Source organism: Xiphophorus maculatus, chromosome 4 (assembly GCF_002775205.1).
Source record: "Xiphophorus maculatus strain JP 163 A chromosome 4, X_maculatus-5.0-male, whole genome shotgun sequence".
NCBI classification, from domain to species: Eukaryota; Metazoa; Chordata; class Actinopteri; order Cyprinodontiformes; family Poeciliidae; genus Xiphophorus; species Xiphophorus maculatus.
In genome coordinates this window covers 15,005,309-15,018,583 of record NC_036446.1, presented here as the reverse complement: position 1 = coordinate 15,018,583, position 13,275 = coordinate 15,005,309, and the positions used below count along the sequence as shown (strand labels likewise).

Genomic DNA, 13,275 nt, shown 5'->3' with positions numbered 1-13,275 from the left:
TTTTTAGAGTTTGTCTCACCACCATCTTTGTACTAAGACTAAACAGACTGAAAGAACTGAACAAAGCTGCCCATTTGGATTTTGCTTAGTACGGTACTCCTACTAACCAAATTAATATTATTTAATCTAAACTACTACTGTAGTTAGGGTTATGTGGAACCTTTTTTCTCATTTTCCACCTCCACCTTCTTCCCTCTCCCTGCTTGATTTTCCTGTCTGTTCATTTCCTCTTCCCACCAGGTGAGATCCACTCCAAATTGCACAAAGTGCATAGGTTCTATGTTAAACTTTACCTCTAAGCTAACTTCTTTGAGTTTCCCAACAAACAAGATCTCCAGCTTTCTTGAGTGTAATCTTCGGTTTGTTCCAAAGTTCAAATTGCAGAAACTCATCGTTCTATGCAGCCCATAAGGTTCAACTCACTGCACAGCAACTTCTTGCTGCGTCCCTACAGGGTTTTTAACAAACATAAAATGTGACTTATGACTTTCTTTTTGCTAGTAAAGATCAGATTCAGCGTGTTAATAGTCCTCTGTTGCCTCTTAGGTTTATTCACTCTGTTCTCAGTCTGTCAGTTTAAATAGACAAACACGTCTTGGTAGCTTTGCAGTTATTCTACACGGTGATAGTTTGATAAGTGCTCCAAGAAATGTTCAAATCTTGGTGTATTCTTATTGCTTGCTTTAAACATTTATAGCAGTTTATCTCTGAATATAATGCTGTGAACAGCTGGAGATGAAATGGCACAAATATAGAACCTATTTACTAATTCCATAGTTCTGAATGGAGTTAGTTGCACTACCGTTCTTTTAGGAGTTACATAAATATGAACATGTGAAAGCTGTCTTTTTTTCATTCGTAATTATGCATACTTTGTCTTGGTCTATCACATAAAATCCAATGAAATACAAGTTTGTGGTTAAAATGTGAAAAGGTTCAAGGGGTTTCAATACTTTTGCAGTATAACAGATGTTTACAAACTACTTTATGTTTGTCTAACGTTGTGTAAAACTGGCAGATTTCAGTTTTCCTCCATCCACCTTTATGTTCAGTGTTAATTTGTAGCTTCCATTAAGCGCTTTGCCATTCTTTTTTTTTTTACGGCTTTACTGGCCTTTATTTGCACAAATAGACAGGAAAGTGGGTAATGAGAGAAGGACAGACATTTGGCAAATGTCATCGGGTCGAGACTCAAACCTGTGATATCCATATTGAGGACTATCCATACTTGCCATGTATGCCCCACAACAGCACCTGAGCATTGCAATTTTTAATCAACCTTAGCCCGGCCATTGCTTTCCTTTGTATTCTGCTTGATTAAAATCTCATTCACAGACAGTCTGGGCTTTTTCCCATTTAAAAGTTTGCCTCTTGTAGATTTCTACAGGCCCAATCTGAAAAGAAGTAATTGTGAGCAATGACCACAAATTTCTGTGCTGTTTTAATATTGTAGTCTGCCTGTAGTTTAAGCAATGGCAGTGGAGGAGGTGAACGAAGCCGTTCGGTCTGAATGTCCAAATAGTAAATTAACATTGACAGCCGCTTCGTTCAGCTCGGCTCTTCTTTCTTTTCAGTAGAGGCTGTTTGCTCACAGCATAAGCAATTTCTGGCATTCAACTGGCGCATTACATACATCATGGGCAATTGGGTAAAATTTTAAACCTCAACAAAGTTCACACCTCCAGGAAGAAATTGTTTCTCAATAGCCAAGAGCCCAAACTCTACATGAAATAAATAGCGTAGAACAAGGGGCTGTTTTTTACCAGGCTAACTCAACCAGGTTCCACATCCAAAACGAGGAACAACTGAATAATGTGGGTCTAAACTGGCACCCCATTAGTTTTTGAGTGGTCTTTCACCAAAAACAGAGCAGCAGTGATGTCAATCCCATGAAGAAGATAGACTTCATGGGATTTTATGAAGTTTGTCATAAAACTTCACACTGAATGTGGAACATAATAATGCACTACAATTGCTCTTTGGTTGAGGATCTGGTGCTGGGTTCAGACGATTCTGAAACACTGAACTCACCCTCCCTTCTCAGACTACAATTGAAGATCAGAATTTACAACTAGGCCATAAAACTCCTTTGTTTGGGCTTCAGGGAGACTGACCAATTATCAAAAATAATTATGATTTGTTGTCTCTGTAATGTTTGCAATAAAATTAAATTGTTATCCAATCAGTGCATTACAAAAACAAACAAAAAATAAAGCATATGAGAACATTTACAACACAAACAGCATTTTTTTCCACATATCTTATGCCATGTATTCACAGCTTTAAGTGTGAAAACTGCTGTGGGATAAAAACTGTTCCTTAGTCTATTTATCTTTGTTTTTATTATTCTTTACCGTCTCCTTGATTGGAGGAATTCAAACAGTGAGTATCCAGGGTAAGAAATGTCCTTTGTTAACCCATTTAAACCCAAATTTTTCCCAGACATGAAAATATAAAATCAGATGTCATTGATAGCCCTTTGAACTAATCAAGGGGAAACAATTTTAAAAATTGTGGAAAAATATATGAAAAAGTGTGTTTTATGATTGGTCACAATTGTGACCAGTGGGATAACATGGTATTCTTACTAAGATGAGCTAAAAGTGCTTTTTCCAAATAGAAAAGATCATAAAAAGTGAACATTGTTTCTTTATTTGAATATATCTTGTCACAGTGTTATTTTAGTGCAACACTTGCTCTGTAAAGTACAAATTTGACTATCTGTATATTCTAAATCAAGGTAAATTTGAGTGCTTGAGTGTTTATGCATAATTACATTGAACTTCAGTCTGTTGTAGTGTTATGTTATCATGTTAACATAGATCATAAAGATAACATTTATAGTAGAGGCCTTCATTTATATTATTAAAAATCATGAACATCTGTCAGTCAGACTGTCATACAGTAATAAACTTAGTCCAGGGATATTCAACTCCAGGGATTGAGGGTCCGTGTCAGGCATTGTTTCCATCCGTTTCTGCTTCAATACACCTGAATCAAGTGAATAGTAGGACTTTGGAGAACTGGACTGCATACTGAGGAGGTGATCCATTTAATTCAGGTGTGTTGGACTGGGAACACACATGAAAGCTGCAGGATACCAGACCCCAAGGCCTGGAATCAAAGGCCAGTTGTATGGCTCCTACTCACCATTTGGTGACTTTGGTATTATTCAATTTTGGGTTATTTCATCCCCTCCTTATTTTCCATGACCTTTCTTGAAGCACTCAATGTGCAATAAAGCCTTGAATTTCTCCCAGGCATGGGCGGTGCAAAAGCAACATCTCTGGAAACAATTCTTGCATTGACTGACCAGTAAGTGTGTTGGTCACATCTTGAAGAGAAGTGTCCATTGAGAACTATTTCCATGATCTACTGACCTTATGCCAAACTTTTGCATAAGATAATAAGCCACAACCCATGAGAAGATTGTCTCAACTATGACATATTTTTAAAATAATATCTAAAAGGTAAATTGCCTGTACTTGTACAGTTCTTTATCAAGTCCAAATGACCTGAAAGTGCTTTTCACCACACTTAGTCATTCACCCAATCACACACACATTCACACACTGAAAGCAGTAAGCTACTATATTGTAGCTACAGCTTCCCTGGCACAGTTTGACAGAAGCAAGGCAGTCATACCCTGGCACCACCGGGTCTTCTGACCCGCAAGGCGGGTGAATTGTCCTCTTGATCAAGGCCACAATGACTGACACAGACAAAGTGGGGGTCCAGCAGGCAACCCACCAGTTACAAGATAAAACTGAACCTCCTAATCTACAGTCAACCTATTTACAGGTGCGATTTTGAGATGGGCCACCACCACTTCTTGGACCTAATCATTATTCTGTACCATGAGGTGTTTGGGTCATGAAGGTCTACACCTCTCATGTGCTCAATGATCTATTTGACATCAGGCTCTGTGTAGTTCTTTCTCATCTTTGTTTCTACTGTGAAAATATTGTTGTCTTTCTAGTGGACCAGCAGTTTTCATCTTGTGTCAGAACCTAATTACCTAGAACCTCTTTAGTTTTAAAGGGTACATCAAAGAGACAGTTGTCCCTTCATCATAAACTTTGCAGGTGGTAACAGAGTGCCACATGACTGGTGAAGGGGGAGATCATCCTCTTTTCCCATGAACTGATCATATGCATTCAAAATCAAGCATGGATTATCCCTGTCTAAGCCACCACTACCAAAGTCAGTAAGGAATCCATCTTTCTCATAACTACATTGTTGTATACTTTGTCTGGCCATCACTGAGTCTAACAAATCAAGAACCACACTCGAAATTAATCTTTAAAAGGAAGAAGTTTGGAATTGGAAGAATATGGTATGTATTTAAATAAGCGTACCTAGATCAAATGTATTATCCCGCCCGTCACTATTGTGACCGTCAACATGTTTACACATCCTGCTGACACACCAAACCAAGTTTTGTAAATGCAAAGGTGTATATCATAACTGGACACATATTGATGTGCACCAAAAATCTTTGTTGTATGCTTATTTAAACATACACTGGTAGCAGTCTTCCTCTCGCCAAGGTGCAACAGAGATATAAACAGCTCTGGTCATGTGATAGTTTACTCTAAACATGTGATACTGCATCAGTATTATCTAAAGACTCCAAACTTTCAATATTTGCTGAACATTAACTGAAAATTTTATCAGTAAGCTTTTTGGAGTCCTTGAAAGTGATATAAATTTCTTGATCACTATTGTGACCGGTGGGTTTAAATGGGTTAAGTGTTTTGCTTTCTTGGGGAACTGTGAAAATGCAGCTCCTGCAGTGTGATCTAACTATTGATAAATGTTGGGCCCTTAAGTAGGTAAAAAAAAGAGATGAACTTCCCTTTAATACGTAGCAGCAGAGTCAATTTAGTGTAGTATCTTTGTTTCGTTTGCCCAATTAAATAATCGGTGTTCATTGGAAACAAACCTTTTAACCTGAGTAATACAGTCTCCCTATGCTTTCTATCTGACAAATATAACCTAGAGAAAATAGCAAGGAGTCATTCTACAGGTTTATTTCAATAGATTGTAATACAAACATGTTAATAAAAGTTAATATAGTTAAATATAGCCTAATCAAGCTATACTATGAATCAACATGTTAGACTGTAACAATCTGAAATCTCAAAAATATAACCATATGGCACTTTGCTTTACGTCTACAATCAGCGCAAATGCAGACAGGCAGGCACAGAAACCTGAATGACATTTTATTTAAACTGAATTACAAATGTTCTCTGTATGTGACATAACACTGGAGCAGTTATTACAAGTTCAAGAGTGTAATAGGAGTGTAAAAAAATGTTTTCTCTGCAACACCAGATGATTTCATTTTCATTTAACCTTTATTTAACCAGGTTGCAAAACTAATTGATCATAAAATTCTCATTTTCTGAAACAAAATCTCATGATGAAGGTCAATCCGTTTTCGTCTGTTTATGGACCAGATTGTCCAAAAAACCTCAACTTCCTGAGTCAATGTTGAATGTATTTTCCTTTCAAAATTAAAACCTTTTGCTCAAATAAAATTAAACACAGCCGTACCCTGGCAGCTCTCTCACAGATCACTCACCACTATATACTTTATGTCAATTTGCACCAACAAGCAAAGAATGGCAGAAAACCTAATCACTCTCTCTCTCCTAAATATTTACCAACATCAGCCGTCTGCCAGGAAGTTTTCATTTAGTGACAATGAAAACCTTATTTCTTTTGTGTTTAGTCGCATTTTAACTTTACTGTAAACTTCTTGGAAAGATTGCAATTTAAGCTAACGTTGAGTGAAACAACAGTAAGTACTGAAAATATTACAAAGATACCACATTGGACAGCAACAAACTATTAAGTGAAATGCAACTTCACTTAAAATATAAACCCTGAAGGACATTTTTTGGAGCAGAACCAAAGGCTTCACCTAGTTTAAAGAGTGTTATGCTAGTACTATGACCAGCATTATCACAGGTAGCCTCGTATATAGGATGTAGCTAAACCACCAGGTTCAGATATGACAGAAAAGCTAGAACACCTCAGTCTCATCTGCTCCGTGAATGATCTGACCTCTCCATTGAGATGTGGTCAGGAATGCAGCACAGAGTCAGACTAGCGGGAAGAGAGCGATTAAAGCTTTGAGAGCTAATCAAAACCCACCTTCAACAGCTTTCACATTAAACCCCTTTAAATCCCAGAGAATTCCCACTGAAACGCGAGGCCGTCTGTCAGACCACGGTGCTGAGAGCGGAGCACAGCTGCAGCAACTTTATACGCTACACGCGATACAAACAGTTTTTATGAAACATACTCACACATGAACATCATATTCATAGCCACAACACCTTTGAATATCCTTTCTGATACTCCATGCTGTATTATTAGCTTTAATAATTAAATTATGAAATAAAAAATCCTCTCTTTTATTTTCTTCAAGATGCAATTTGAAGCCAATTAACCCCACAGATCCTTTTTTCCTCCTACTAATCTTCTTTTTTCCATCTTCAAATAATTAATCCTGGCAGCTTTTTTGTCACCCTTTCTGACATCACATCTAAATTTGCTCTTTGTTATTTTTTTGTTTGTTTTTTTTTCCGCTTCTCCTGCCATTCTGGCAGCATCATAAGGGGATCAACATGTTTTTTGGGAAAAGATAAAGTACATTCTTTAAATGATGAAGACTAAATCTCAATAGTCCACATTAATCATACTTGCTGAGGACAAATGAGTAAAATAATAAAAATAACAATTCAAGTAAAACCAGAAAAAAATAGAACTGTGAAATCCAGAAAGGGGATTTTTTTCCCCTGATCACTGCCAGACACAATCATGATAATATCATTGTAATATACAAGAATAAATATTTTCCTTTCAAGTGCAAACCTGATTACAACATAGTACTTCAGCCAGTTAGAAATTAAAATCCTGGACAGTTTGCTCTTAGGACAAATTTAATAATGATCTTTGAATATTTAACAAATAGTATAGTTTATTCCTTCAAAATGTTTAATTCAACCTACAAAACCTGCTCTGTTGATATTTATCCTATTGGAAATATTAATATGCATTATTGATTTTTTAATGAAACAAAGTAAACTTAAAAGAGTCTAGAGTTGGTAGCATGGCAGATGAAGACACAATTTATTTATGTTTTACAGTTTGTTAATTTAAAAGTTCAGTATGTGGGATGTGGTGACATCAAGTAGCAGTAGTTTCACATTGCAATCAAGGAAAGGAATGAAATAAATCCAAACAATCTAGGGGTGAACCAAATTATCAGCCAGCCGATTTATTGGTGCAGATTTCCTTAATTTTGGATTTTTACATGTGAAGCCGATCCTATCCACCGATCTTATCTACCTTGGCAAAAGTCAAAAAATCAACCACTGTCCTTTGTTCTCCCATCAGAGAGGTTTGACTGACAGACCAGCCCACCAGGTCACATCTGTACGTTTACTGTTAACAATACTAACCCCACTGTTGCCAATTCAGCAACTTTCTTGCAATATCGATTAACATTTCAGACCAAAAAAATTGGTATTGGAAAAAATCGGAATCGGCCGGCTAGATTTTTTTTTTTAAATATTGGTAATCGGCGATCAGACAGAACACTACAATCGGTGAACCCCTAAAATAGTCCTTTATTAAGTAACAATTTTCTGTATTCTGGGTATTGTTTTGACTATTGTTTTTATTGCTTTAACACATTTATACCTAAATAATTTATTTTACTATTAAAAGTTAGAACTTATATCTAAGTGTCATTACAGAACAGTTACAATACACATTTATGGATGCTTTAGTGTTTGCTGTTCCTATTTTAACATTTAACACCTTAAAAATGTGTTTGCTCACAGAATTCTAATAAAATCAAGCATAATTTCCAACTGAACGTGAAATGATTAGAGCTATATTTTTTAACAAACTAAATCAACATAAAGCAGGAAAACAAGTGACTTATAGTCGTGTCAGTAGTTGTTACTTTCTGTGCTACTCTTTGGATTTGACATGAACAACTAGGAAATATGAAGACCGTGTAATCCACTGTTTTCTCTCATTTATTCTGTGAACACATCAACCTAACTATAAGCCTCAATCAAAGTTTGAATATTTCTTTCTTTAATAGCTTCCACTGTCATATTTTTCAAAGTTAATTCTTATGAATCTCTCGGTAAAGTACGAATCTGCAGCCGTTTGACATTTTGCCGTGCAGCTTTCGACTTGAACTCAACCGACCTAAACCAAACCCTGGATGTGCGCTCACGGAGTACTAAAGGGAACCAGATGGGATCTCTCTACTGACAGCTCAAACCCCAGCGATGACAGACCTTCTCCAGCCAAAAGCATGGCACTAAAGCACCTGTTGCCCTGCGGCTATTTTGCAGCACCTCCTCCCAACACCACTGGCTCCTTTTTCAGCTATGAGGTCACTTGCTTATCAGGCCAAAAATGTCCAAAGCGGTCACTTAAAACTTCCCCCGCCAAAACCCCCCCAACTATTATGATCCCCATAACCCTGGCAGAATGAATAACTAGTCCCATGATCATAGCAAAAATGTATAAGTGCAAAGTCTGATTGATAATAAAGGCTTAATTTGGGGTGTAATAAAAATGACAGCCTGTCCAACACTTATTTAAGGAGCAGAAGGAGAACTAAGTGGACAGCTCCACACAGAAGAGTGTGAGTCTGTGAAAGCAGAGGCTGCTCAGAGGACTCTGAATGGCGTCCACAGATGTTCTTCACATGTCCAGCGTGGTTAGACAGTCAGTGTTTGTTTGCATGAGAGATCTGTTCATAGGAGCAGCTGGCTGTCTAAACACTCCTCATTTCTTCATTTACACATCACCCATCCCTGACTGCCCAGAAGGTGTGCTCAACAAAGACCCACACACTCTTCAGCTTTGCAAATCATCTGCTGGAAAAATCAAGAATCCGTTTCGAAATTTAATTTGTATATCTTTGAGGGAAGTTTAAAAAAAAATGTAGAAAGAAAAAGAAAATTAAGTGAATGAATGATCTAACCTCGGAGGAAGTGTGTGCACGTACAGTTGACTGAGCCAGCCCATCTGGAGCACTGATGAAAAGGTTGTTTATAACTCACCAAAATGACTCCAGTTTGTCATTTAAATGAGGAAAATAAGAAAACAGCCCGAACAACTGCTGAGATGTAATGGCCTGTCGTCAAACATGAATTACTGCCAAACTTCTTTTGATATGCACACACAATGTGGACACGGTAGAAATCCAGCCATATTTCTGAAGGATTAACTTGACCTCAACCCTTTCACCTCCTTGCAAAGAGATTTTTCAACGTTGTCACAATAAATTCAATGAAAGTTAGCTTTAAACTGCATTCCTCGAAAATGCTCCTCAGTGTGCTCAAACTAAAACAAACTGTTTAGCACCAGGTGACACATACTCAGTCATGCTTGTTAAAATAAACACATGAACGGAGCAAACACTGGACTGGCCATGGCCTCCGGATCCCCATAGTTTCCCTCTTTTGTTTATAGACATAAGTTCTGATAATATAAAAAAAGATTTTAGTTTCCTTTTCTTTTCAGTCAGAGACGCACACTTGAGAATTACTCTTCTGTCCAGGAAAGAAAAAAGTATTGCACAAAGCAGTGAGCAGTTTTGATATTATATTGCTACTTTAAACCACAACTATTGGTTTAAAGTAGAGGTTATGGCCAAAACAACCCAGGAATCACTACTTCGTTTTGTTCTTACCTTGTTTCTATGTGTTGGGGAATCCAATTCAGGATCATTCTTCTCTGCAAGTGCGGCTCCATGTCCTGCTATGGCTCCATCCTGCTGCATGCTCTGTCCCACCTGCACCACCGCTTTGCAATCCACACACGAACCTATCACCAGCCTCCTGCCATCATCCACCAGAAGCATGCGAGGGCTGCGAGGCGCATACAGGAACACAGGTAGCCGAGCCACTGTGACAGCGCACAGCCTGCCTTGCCTGTGCTGCTCCTGCCTGCAGAAAAAGCACACAAAGGCCTCACAGCTGTACTGACGGGCCCACTGGGAGCTCGGCGGGTGAGAGTTTGCACCAGGTAAGCCAGCGGTAGAAGGGCTGGAGGATTTCAGGGCCTTGCTCTCATGTTGTGCCCACTGGGAGTGCAGGTCGTGGTAGCAAAGTTTACAAGCGGACACGAGGCCTGTGGCATCAACTGGTTTAGCACCTGGTGCAGGTGGATAAACTGTGAGAAACGGGAAGAAAGGCTCCCTCTCCACAAAACGACTGGGGGGATTGACATGCAGCTGGTACTCTGCACCTGCACTCAGTTCAGCTCCACACAGGTAACACACCGACAGAGAGCTGCTGTGGCGAGAGACCACCCCCACCTGAGAGTGGACGGGTCCAGACCCATCGGCGGACAAGGAGGAATGGTAGCGAACGAGAAAGGAGCTGACAGATGTGATGAGGTCTTCACTGAGGCTGAGTCGATACGCGCTCCAGATATCCTGCAGAATAGCGTGGCATTGTGGGCAACAGTGCACACGGCCGTTCTTCACCGCTTGAGCGTTAGGTGGGCAAGGCAACAAGCCAATGAAAGGAAAGTACATCACAGCACGGGATTTCCCTACACCAGCTTTTGCATACACCACCCTCAAATCCCCTCTACCCTCTTGGCCACAGAGGAAACATGCTTCATGGGAGGGCTTTGGTTCAGGTGTGACCTCCAGGGAACCTGGAGTTCTTCTGTCAAGTGTGTTGTGTTGGGATGGATGGAGACCGGAAGCACTGGAAGTTTGATTCAGGGGGACGACGTAGAGGCGCTGAAGGACAGGCACATCAGCCAACTGAAAGCTCTCCCACTGCTGCATGAGAGAGGAGTGGCAACTGCCACAAACAATGGTTGTACCTGAGGGGTTGATGGGCACCGCACCTCGGGGAGCTGAGTGGAGCCACAGGAAGGGGAAGAAGGGCTCTCCTTGCGCCCTCTCCTGTTTTTGAACACTGATTTTGAAATGGGCACTATTTCTGAGTCCACTACCACAGATATAACAAACCCGTTCCTCTGGAGAGGAGCTTGAAGTGTGATGGGAGACCCTCCTGGCGGAAGGATCTGAGGCAGCTCTTAGCTGAGTTATTGGCCCTGGTTTGGGACAACGAATGTCCCGCTCATCATCACTTGTGATGTTTATCTCGTCTTCTCCGGAGTTGTCAGAGTTGATCTCCCTCGCAACAGCCGAGTTGCATTTGGGGATGACAGGAGACAGCGCAGCGCTGGAGTTGTTTTCGGCTCTCCCTCGATGCAGCAGAGATGGATGTCTGGACGGAGCGCAGCTGCTGTCGGCAACACGCTGGATCTGACGCTGCTCCACATGTCTGACACTCTCCTCCTCCAACCAGCGCCTGTTGCGCATAATGACCCCGTTGTCTCGCACAGGTGTGTCAGTTAGAGAATTGCCACAGCACCGCTGAAGGAGTCTCTCTTGGGGCTTCAGCAGAGCTTCTGATGACTGACTGACATTCATAATTTTAGCCCCGCGCCTGGCCGGCTGCACACTCTCAGCTTTAGGCAATTCCTGAGTGTCATAAACACCCACCGCGCAACGCACTGCCCGCTGTGAATCCGGGCTGCTTTTAATACTGATGACATTGTTTTTCCTGCTACTGTCTTTTGGGAATTTGACGGTCGCTCTCAGACACTTGTCCTTGCCCACTCTCTCCACCAGATCCATCTCCTGATCTGAAAGGTTCTCGTTTTCAGAAAAAGATGAGAAATCCGATTCTGCGCCTCCGTCGTAGTTGTGGCTGCCCACGCTGATTCTCCTTTCCAGATCGTAGGAGATGTTCCACTCTTGTGGGACCCGCCTGGAGTCGCACTGGTAGGGTCGTTTCAGCCAATACATGCGCTTCTCGATGGGCGTCCTGCTCCGCTCAAATGAGTTCCACTGCTCCGTCAAGAAGCAGTGGCACACGGCGCACACCAGCGCACAGCCATCCGGGCTGAGTTCACACGCACCCGGGGCTGGCTCTTGATTTTGGAGAAACGGGAAAAAAGGCGACCTCTCTTTCTGATATGTCACTTGCAGCCTTAATTCCTTCCCAGGTGTGACCCCGCTCCCGCATATAAAACAGTGAACAAGACCCCCCAATCCGTTCCGATCAGCCCTGGAAGTGCTACGGGGCAATGCGCTGTCCTCACCGGGCATTGATGCAGCCATGAGCCGGTGTTTGCGAGATAAGGGTGCCAGCTCCTGGTCGCGGGGAGAGTTCATAGTTGTTAAGCCCCCGAGGCTAGGCTACATAGCAAAACGTCAACAAGTTAGGTCATACTCGTCTTGAACACTTGTCTCCGAGCATGCAATAGTTTTTGTCCAACTTACAGAGTGATAAAACCCACGGCAGTCCATTGAAACAAACAGCGTGCAGCAGCGAAGCCAGCAGTCCCGTTAAGCGTTGCTCTCACCCGCAAGGACAAGGAGAAAAATCCCTCAAAACTTCCATGTAACTGCACGACAATCCTTATTTTTTAAAGTCCTTAGTCCACGTGTTTGTTCTGAACGTCCGCATGACAGAAGTTGAGATCACTTGTATCCAGCAAAACTTTCCTGCCTGCGCTGTGTAACTTTGGCTGTAAACTCACTCTCACTGTACACAGCGCCATCCCCGATTCATGGGACCCGCTCAGGCACCCCAAAGACAACCTCCACCCCCAGCCAGCCCCCCAGTATTAGTTTAGATGTTAGATTTCCTGATTAGAATCACACTGTCAAATAAAAACAACAATGCATCACCTGCAAACAAAACTCTCACAGCTATCATAAGACTCATTCAAGGAGTGATGAGCAAAAATAGTTGGAAAACAGTAAAAAAAAGTGCACATTACTTAGTATGATATCTATCTATCTATCTATCTATCTATCTATCTATCTATCTATCTATCTATCTATCTATCTATCTATCTATCTATCTATCTATCTATCTATCTATCTATCTAAGGATGTTAATGATATAATAAACCACAAATATCAGGTTTATGTGATATTAAATAATAAATCCTTTAAAACTTTTTCCACATATTACACTTATCTTGCACAATTTAACTGAAAACAAAGCTGTATAGAAGAAATACAAATATATAAAAATGTGATGTATCTTGCTTGCTGAAACCTTCATACCCTGAAACTAATATTTTGTTGATGCGTCTTTTGATTTGATTCCAGCATTCAGTTTTATTATAGTAGTTTATAGTTCATAATTCGTAGTTCAGCACATCGGAACTATGAACAACTTACTAACT

General features: G+C 40.6%; 1 protein-coding gene across 1 annotated transcript in view; it reads right to left on the bottom strand.

Annotated features, from left to right (window-relative positions):
- The window catches only part of gse1 (Gse1 coiled-coil protein), a 187,014-nt gene extending 174,419 nt beyond the window's left edge, over nt 1-12,595 (bottom strand). The window contains exon 1 of the mRNA XM_023331942.1: nt 9,740-12,595. Coding sequence (XP_023187710.1) covers nt 9,740-12,250 — 2,511 coding nt within the window. The 5' untranslated portion in view covers nt 12,251-12,595. The remainder of the gene's footprint in view (nt 1-9,739) is intronic.
- Between the last annotated feature and the right edge of the window lie 680 nt (nt 12,596-13,275).